Raw genomic sequence first — 9,789 nt, forward strand, 5'->3', positions numbered from 1 at the left:
ATGCCTACAATTAGCCTACTTGCACAGTACAGCTTGGGTTGGCCTGACTGTGAAAGACCAATATGAACAGTACAGCTTGGGTTGGCCTGACTGTGAAAGACCAATATGAACAATACAGCTTGGGTTGGCCTGACTGTGAAAGACCAATATGAACAGTACAGCTTGGGTTGGCCTGACTGTGAAAGACCAATATCAACAGTACAGCTTGGGTTGGCCTGACTGTGAAAGACCAATATGAACAGTACAGCTTGGGTTGGCCTGACTGTGAAAGACCAATATGAACAGTACAGCTTGGGTTGGCCTGACTGTGAAAGACCAATATGAACAATTATCATTGTTTCTCATAGAATATTTCCCACAGGGCACCTTTCCTTCGCTGGGCGGGCCGTTTGGGACATTTTTGCCAAAATTAGAGTATACCCACTTCTTCAGGCACCACTACACCACTGCCAGGCCCATAGGCAATAATCCTACAAAGATTTAAAACCATACAAACACTGTTTACAGTGAAATGTTGTTAACACACTCTACATATGCACCTATCCTATAGACAATGTAATACATAGGCTAAATTTACAATACCACAACCTATCTTTAAAACTATTGGTCTTCTTATAGTGAAGGCCTATCAATAGGAAATAGACCAAAACCAAAAATGCACTCTTTCATTCTAAACGGTAAAATTGGAAACGGACATTCTTTTATACGATTAGAATGTGAAAAAACGTTGAAATATGTATTCTACAGTATTTTTAGCCTATTGGCTTGGGGGCTTATCTCCAGAATTTGATCATTCTTTATCTCGGCCGTCTCTGTTCCATTCCGTTGGGCAGAAATCCTGCAATAATAGGCACCGGCCATATGAGGGCAGCAACACTCCACACTATTATCACTAGAGTCATGAAACAAGCCACAAGAGTTGACTCGATGGGTTTACGGTTCAATCTCCAACTTTTGTCCCCATTTAGTTCGTCAAGGCTGAAGTCAACACAGCAGAAATTGATGGGATCCCCCGTCTGCTGAGCCTTTGACTTGCCGAATCGCCGGTATCGTGACATGCCACATCCAACACACAGTCTAAACTCCTGCTGGCCGCCGGTGACTCCGAGGTGTTCGATGAGAACAGGTGAGATGGCTCTGTTGATAGCAGCAGAGAAAAAAGCCCTTCCATTGTTATTGGCGGTATATATAAACACATCGCACTGGAAACCGAAGTTGCTGCCCCAACGAGCCACCAGCGAGGTGGGGAAAAGTCTCTGCACGCTGACGTTGCAATGTGGCAACGGCTGTAATGAAGTGTCTGACGAGGAGGCTTCGCTCTCCTCCACGGATCTCTTCGAGTAGTGCACGTCCACCTCCAAGTTGGCCAAAAATCTGTTGGTGGAGTTGATGGGGGGTAACAGGAGGTCCTCGTCGCTCCAGCCGTGGCACCGCTGGAGTAGTCCGGCTACGGTGGTCAGGGCCAGCAGAAAAGTCGGGGAGTTGCTCAGCATGGCATTGGGTGCGTCGCTCCTACTCGCATGATGTTCCGTGGGGATGCAAGGCAACTGACGAGGCGTGTCCGTCGTTAATAAAATGCAGAAAACGGCCGTCTCCAGCGCTTACACAAACATCCATAGTGTGCATCTTCCGTTGCGGGAGAGGACAGTTGGAAACGTCAGCTGCCCGTCACACGCGCCGTGCGCGCCCCCCGCCCTAGATTTGGTTCCCAAAGTAACTGGCTTCTTGCCAAACTGCTACTGGGCGCTACTTTGCATGCAAGAGATAGGCTGTGGTGTGCTGCGAGGACCCTGGTACTCTCAGGTGTGTGAGGAAGGAAAGGAGGAGTTGCCCTATCTGGGAACATGCATTGCAACCTTCGCGCCTCTCTTCACTTAATACGTGCTTCAGGGACATGGTGGGAGGAAGATACAAGGCATTCCCCCTCCTCTTCCTCCCTCCCTGTAGGATATCTGCAACCCTGGGATGGATAAGTTATTGTGTAATGTATGATTGTTCCAAAACATATCACCCTTATTGCTTTCTATTTGGGCAACTGAGTCCCTATGCCCTAGGCCTGTAATATGAATTGTGATGCAGGAAAATATGTCTCCTTATGACTAAAATTTTTACTTTGTCAAAAGAGTAAAATGTTCAATGGTGCTAAAGCGGATTCGAGATTCAGCACCATTGAAGCGGACAGCAACTCATGAATTCCACAGACAATGGACTGGGAGAATTCCGCTCCAGGGTGACGTTCCCCATTGGTACAGACCTAGGATCAGCTTCCCCTCGCCCGACCCCATTAGTGAGGAAAATGCTAAACTGACCCAGGATCAGCGTCAAGGGCCAACTTGTCTTCGCCCTACTCCAAGAAGCCTTACTAAGAAGAAGTCCTGAAGGGGAAGGCTCCCATGCTAGACTGTTCAGCCATATTTAAAACAATAAACCTATATTATAGTAAATAATAGGGAATACATCTGCAAATAAACAAAAATAGACTTCTCCATTGTTTGTTTTAAATCCCGACCACACCATCAGTGATTCCTGGTCTGTCGCCACCTCTTCCATTCTATGAGAAGGTAGAGTCCCATAATTGGTGCTCATTCAACGGAATTAGTCAATCTATTGATTATCCTCAAATGCCTCTTCAGGGTGAGTCTGTGTGCACACCAGTTGATGGTAATTACACAAGCATAAGATGGCAATGAAATCCCCCTTAGGATGCCAGGAGCAAGGCATATCAAATCAAAGCTTAGGATGCCAGGAGCAAGGCATATCAAATCAAAGCTTAGGATGCCAGGAGCAAGGCATATCAAATCAAAGCTTAGGATGCCAGGAGCAAGGCATATCAAATCAAAGCTTAGGATGCCAGGAGCAAGGCATATCAAATCAAAACTTAGGATGCAAGGAGCAAGGCATATCAAATCAAAGCTTAGGATGCCAGGAGCAAGGCATATCAAATCAAAGCTTAGGATGCCAGGAGCAAGGCATATCAAATCAAAGCTTAGGATGCCAGGAGCAAGGCATATCAAATCAAAGCTTAGGATGCCAGGAGCAAGGCATATCAAATCAAAACTTAGGATGCAAGGAGCAAGGCATATCAAATCAAAGCTTAGGATGCCAGGAGCAAGGCATATCAAATCAAAGCTTAGGATGCCAGGAGCAAGGCATATCAAATCAAAGCTTAGGATGCCAGGAGCAAGGCATATCAAATCAAAGCTTAGGATGCCAGGAGCAAGGCATATCAAATCAAAGCCTAGGATGCCAGGAGCAAGGCATATCAAATCAAAGCTTAGGATGCCAGGAGCAAGGCATATCAAATCAAAGCTTAGGATGCCAGGAGCAAGGCATATCAAATCAAAGCTTAGGATGCCAGGAGCAAGGCATATCAAATCAATGCAGATGAATTGCCTTAAGGGGAAGTAATCAAGTTAGATGCTCTCTCTTTATGATAATGTATTTAGTGTTAATTATTTCTATTTCAGCCCCAGTCAGACTTCTTAGAGTGCATGTTTAGATGTGTTACCACCAGCAGACTCAGTAATGTCAAGTGTAGGGATCACATCAAATCAAATTGTATTTGCCACATGCGCCGAATACAACAAAATGCTGTATTCGCTTGTAAGTAAGCTGAAATGCTTACTTACAAGCCCTTAACCACCTGCCGTTCAATAAATATTTACTAAATAAACGAAAGTATTATTATTTTTTTATCTAAAAGTAACACCAGAAAATGACATAACAATAACAAGGCTATATACAGTTTGTGACAGACAGCCGTTATGAAGGAACATTACTGGCAAATTCTACTGGGAAATGTAGCTGTGGTGCACTCAAAGGTAGCCAGGCACATCAGTAAACATCTGTCTCTCTCTATAAGCGCAGGTAGGACACCTTGTGAGGGTAACTCAGCTGTTCTGTGACACATAGGATTGCTTTTTAACTCTATTTGATGTTGGAAAATACAATAAACCTCAATATGTTAGGAACAGCTCCATTTTGTGAGTGGGTAAACCTGATTTAGAATTACAGCCACGTTACTGGGACACAGCTGGCTGCAGTGTTGGCAGGGATTTTATTTTTCTGTGGCGCTTTAATCAACGTTTACATATTTTACTAGCACACCTGTGCTATTTTGGCATGTGACAATGTCCGAAACCTCCCCTCTGCCACCATGTAGGCTATTGTTCTGTTCTGTGCCTTCAGGTTCTGTACAGACCTGATTAGATTACGCTCACACACATAGCGGTGTCACAGAGTTCAATGGAAAATGTCCCCTGGACGTCTATATCACGTCTGGCTTGAAGCCTGGCTGAAGAGAAAAAAACACATCCTGACTGCTTGTCTTGTTGCAGTTGACAGTTTCAAAACAGATATAATTTACCCCACAAAACACTTAATCATTTAGACCACAGGTATGCATAAATCACATTCATTTCAGGGTCAAATAAAGTAAAGAGGATTGTTACGAATTCCCTGCCGGTGACTGTTATCAGCACCTCACAACTCTAAGCTCCACACTCCACTCCCCATCCCCCATGACTGGAGCCTGAGAGTCTAGACTCTAGGGGGTAACAGAAACCTGCGTCTCAAACTCCCTCTGACCTGTGTGACCTGTGTGACCTGTGCCCTGGTAGATCGCTAGGGAGGTTACTAGAGGTCCGGACATCTGCCCATCGTCTTGACTCTGCAGGTCACACTATACTGTCTCCCTCAAGCAGTGGCAGAGAGCAACATCTGTCTCTGCCCATCAACAACTGGACTCACTCATATCTCTGGACTTGTGGGATGGTGTGGGTGCCCAAAGTGAGTTGTGTGACATTTGTATATTGTTCTTCATAGTTAGTTACTATTATTGTCTATTGTATGTTGAGTTTACTGTGCTGTGTGATACTCTGCAGATGGCATATGCAATCTATACAGTCCTTTCACATTTACTACTGCTATATTCTGTAAGATTCTGTATCTATGCATTTGTGCCCTGGTGTATTCATTCGGTATGTGTGTATTAATTACCTCTGTTTCTGTCCATTACAGAACCACTATGCTCTAAGTACAAAAACGTGTGCTATCTAGAACCTTAAAGGGTTCTTCGTTTGTCCCCATAGGAGAACCCTTTGAATAACCCTTTTTGGTTTCAGGTAGAACCCTTTTGGGTTCCATGTAGAACCCTCTGTAGAAAGGGTTCTACATGGAACCCAAAACGGTTCTACTTGGAACCAATAAGGATTCTACCTGGAACCAAAAGGGTTCTCCTATGAGGACAGCCGAAGAACCCTTTTGGAACTCTTTTTTCTAACAGTATACCATTCCACTATCTTTCCCACTTTATATCCCAATGTACATTCCCACTTTATATCCCAATGTACATTCCCACTTTATATCCCAATGTACATTCCCACTTTATATCCCAATGTACATTCCCACTTTATATCCCAATGTACATTCCCATGTGCATCCCCATATTCATCTTCCTCGGTGTGTTTAAATAAAGTTCCTGTGTGTTAACTCTTGGGCTGCTTTTTCCCCTCTAACCAGGGACGATGTCAGTGAGTCACAAACCAGTAAAATACATAGAGCCAGGTCGCTCTCTTTCACTGATATACATTAATGTTATATGGGATATTCCTTATTCTAACTTCCCTTTAATGTTTAAGCCAGAAAACCACTATCAACGTGAGAGCCCTTTTCAAAAGATAAGATCCCGGCTTTACAGGGTTAACCATCACAAGGGTCATCAACCTGGAGAGGGAAAAAAGCTAAACATTAATGACACACTTTCTCTTTTTATGTTTGTCGGGAATATGTATGACACTTGTATGAATTATATTTCCCTTTGAGCTGCTTGAATGGTTTAATTTGCTGTGAAGGACTGCCTCCAGCCTTTTGATGTGAGCACCAGCTGAAGTAAAAGACAGGTCGCCTCTGGCCTCAATTTGCACCTGAAAACACCTCTCGTCCTCTATTCCTCCCCTGTTGTTTATTAAGGCCTATTCTGTTCCATCTTTTCCTTGAAAACTTCCACACACACTCCTCCCCAATGCGCGCGCACACACACACACACACACACACACACACACACACACACACACACACCCATTGCTTGACACTGATCGACATACACAAATACAGAGACAATGACACACAAACTCGCCCACACATTCCTAAATACATCCCCCTCCAAATATCAAATATGCTCCAGACAGACAATGTGCCCGGCGAATGGAGCGAAAATGTAAATTACTTTCTTGTTCATTAATTATGCTATAAAAATGTAAATTGCTTCAGCGCCAAAAATGCTAATGGGACAGAGATAAAAGTCTCTCTTGTGCCAAAGTAGAATGTATAAAAGATTCATTTTCTCAAAATGTATCTCTTTTTACCGGGGACCTTGCTAAAAAGAGACCTGTTCGTGGCTTCTGGTCTCTCCTCCATCCACTCTGACTGTGCAGGAGCAGACAGGCAGTATTTCTCTGTACTATAGGCTCACACAGACAACCTGTTTCGTTAGATATTGGCTATTGGATAAATTTGTCTTCACATCCTCCATGCTCTCACTCCTTTTGTGGATCTGAGCCTTGTGACTGAGTCCCTTGATTCTTCTTACTTCCGCTGTTCCTTTTCATTCCAACAAAGGCAAGGCAAGTCCCCTGACCCATCACCATGGTAACCAGCTGACCTTTACTTATTGGTTGAGATGAGGGACAATTTAGAAGTGGAGAGATTTAGAGAGGAGTTATATTATTAATGTCCATCTGATTCTATCTTTAGGAGAAACTTGAAAAGTGCCTCTTGGTAGGATGTGTGTTCAGGTTAGGGTTTATGTTAGTTTCTATAGCTACTTGCATGTCTGGTGCATTGTCTTACATCAGATAGCACGTTGATTCCACCTGCACCGGTTGAGGGATGAGCGTCGTGGAGGAGGGACGCTATCTGACGTGAGACAATGTGGCTGGTGTGGTTGTGTACTCATACAGTGAATGAGAGGTTTGATATGATTACATTTGTACATGCCTTAAAAAACAACAGTGACAACACCAATATAAATGAGGGGACTGACAAACCAACACACCGACACTCTAACACATACATTATTTTTTGTTATTGTTGTATTGTTTGTATATCGATGTATTTTACATTCGTGTGACTGTCTATCAGTGTTTTCTTACTTGTCAGGTATTTTTGTTGTTGTGGACCCCAGAAAGAATACTGCTGCCCCTGTGAAAGCTAATGGGGATTCAAATAAACCAATCATGTCAAAAGCATTACTATTTAGATTGAGAAGTTGGACAGGCGGACTCAAATGCCCCCAACATATACCGTGATTGTGGTGAGTAGCAAAATGTTTCGATCTGCAGAGATCAGGGTACACACAATCTTCCCTCCTCCTCCTCCCCCCTGTGTCTGTGAGACTGCAGATGGATCCATAGGAGAAAGGAGCACTAATTAGTAGCATTAACTAACGAGGAGTCCTGTTAGGAGCCGTGCGGGATGGCGGGCGGAGGAAGGAAGGAAGCGTTGTGTTATTATGTACTGTATGTGGAGGTGCTCATTTCTCTCACAGGAAACAGAATTATCAGTCTTGATGAGGCAAAGCAGCACTGTTTATTAGACACACAACATCAAGACACTGATTAAAACAAGACGATGTGAATCTGAACTCCCATGTTGACCTGTTATAATAGCACTGGGCAAGATCAGAGGAACGATACAAACTATAATGTCTCTGTGTTTCTTAATAAGGCCCTCTCAGGAGATTCAGTGGTTGTTGTGGGCTGGAAGGGTTAGTATGGGGCAATATAGTTTGGGGTAAATGATGGATTTGATTAGAAACTTCTCATGTACTGGCACGTGATGTATAGGCACTAGTACCAAACTACTTTTTTGTTCAGTTTTATATCTGAGTTTATTGTTATGCAGTTTGTTAATACAGTACTATGATGGTTTGTCAGAATTCAGACCACTGTTAGTGAAAAGTAAGAAACTGTATAACAATGCTTCTGAGAAGTAATCGTTCTCAAAATAGAACTGATCTTGCTGTTCCACCTGACAAATAAGAACACCAGGGTCATAGTTAACACACCTGCTTGAACACCAAGGGAAATGTTACAGTTGACATGGTAATGAGCTTGGATGTCTATGGTCTCTACTAACTAACAATTCTACTCCTTCTGCCTTTCAGAACCCTCCGTCTTCACCACACCACCGTGTTCCGCTTTTTCTATCTTTGTCTTCTCTGGGAAAAGATCAATGAAGGACACAGTGCACGGCCGGCCGGGCGCCTGCTGAGGGGTTGTCGACATGAAATAGGCCCTGGGAATATCATCACACTTATCAGACCCTCTGAACAATGGTCGCAGGCAGAGGCTGATCAGGCCCTTCCTCATTGGACTGTGGGAGCCAAGACGGTGTGAGATTGCTTCTTGCCTGCGCCGATGCCTCCACTTCTCAGCGCGGCCGACGTGGACGTGAATCACACGTCGTCCCCCAAAAGGTCACCTTTTGATAGGTTGGAACCGACCAGTCCCCCCCCATCACCTTCCACCCACCACCCCACCGCATCCTCTCCTTTATCCAGTCACACAGAGGAGGAACATTCTCTCTCTGATGCTGTGTGATCGGTTGTCTTCTGGTTCTGTGCGCGTGTGTGTGTGTGTGTGTGTGTGTGTGTGTGTGTGTGTGTGTGTGTGTGTGTGTGTGTGTGTGTGTGTGTGTGTGTGTGTGTGTGTGTGTGTGTGTGTGAGTGTGAACCGTAACCACCCTCTGAAACATGGCGAGAGGGTGTGATTAACATGGGTTGTTTGTCATGGTTGAGCCTGAGAGGTGGGAGGGAGGGAGGAGGGGTGTGGGTGGAGGTAGACTTCTGCTTGCAGAAGAGACTACTTTAGTTTGAAATAGGCATCAGAGAAAGTGTTTGAACTGACATTCAAAGGCAAAGAGGGAGTTGATCAAATCTGTCAGTCATTAGCTCATCCCAGAGTAATTGTTGATGAATAGATGGCTGTGTTATTTTACTATATTGGTTTGAGATCTATTACTTAAATTGCAAATTAAAGAAGTGGAATCATGCAATAATTGTGAAACTAAGATGGAGAGAATGAGAGAAAAATAAATGAAGGGTGAAAGAGAGTCTTATCCCAACCACTGAGTCACTTATCCTGTGTGTCCCCTCCAAACCAAAAACAACCTTCCAACAACCACAATAAAATGACATCCTGGTTCATTGCAGCCATTGAAATAACCCACAGTCCTCCTGCTTTGAGCTCATATAACCTCCCACACTGTTAAAATGAACTAAGGTGGTGTTCCACATCTACAGTAGAAGTCGGAAGTTTACATACTCTTAGGTTGGAGTCATTAAAACTCATTTTTCAACCACTCTACACATTTCTTGTTAACAAACTATAGTTTTGGCAAGTCGGTTAAGGCATCTACTTTGTGCATGACACAAGTAATTTTTCCAAGAATTGAATACAGACAGATTATTTCACTCATAATTCACTGTATCACAATTCCAGTGAGTCAGAAGTTAACATACACTAAGTTGACTGTGCCTTTAAACAGCTTGGAAAATTCCAGAAAATGATGTCATGGCTTTAGAAGCTTCTGATAGGCTAATTGACATCATTTGAGTCAATTGGAGGTGTACCTGTGGATGTATTTCAAGGCCGACCATCCAACTCACTGCCTCTTTGCTTGACATCATGGGAAAATCAAAAGAAATCAGCCAAGACCTCAGAAAACAAATTGTAGACCTCTAAGTCTGGTTCATCCTTGGGAGCAATTTCCAAACGCCTGAAGGTACCA

The 9,789-nt window shown here is 43.7% G+C and overlaps 1 protein-coding gene across 1 annotated transcript; it reads right to left on the reverse strand.

The window, feature by feature from the left end:
- Positions 1-261: 261 nt before the first annotated feature.
- Positions 262-1,644, reverse strand: LOC115165007 (transmembrane protein 158-like). Its single transcript, XM_029718007.1, has one exon. It carries the CDS (start codon positions 1,491-1,493, stop codon positions 798-800), a length of 696 nt encoding a protein of 231 aa, XP_029573867.1. The 5' UTR covers positions 1,494-1,644; the 3' UTR covers positions 262-797.
- Positions 1,645-9,789: the final 8,145 nt, after the last annotated feature.

This window comes from Salmo trutta, chromosome 3 (assembly GCF_901001165.1).
Source record: "Salmo trutta chromosome 3, fSalTru1.1, whole genome shotgun sequence".
Taxonomy (NCBI): Eukaryota; Metazoa; Chordata; class Actinopteri; order Salmoniformes; family Salmonidae; genus Salmo; species Salmo trutta.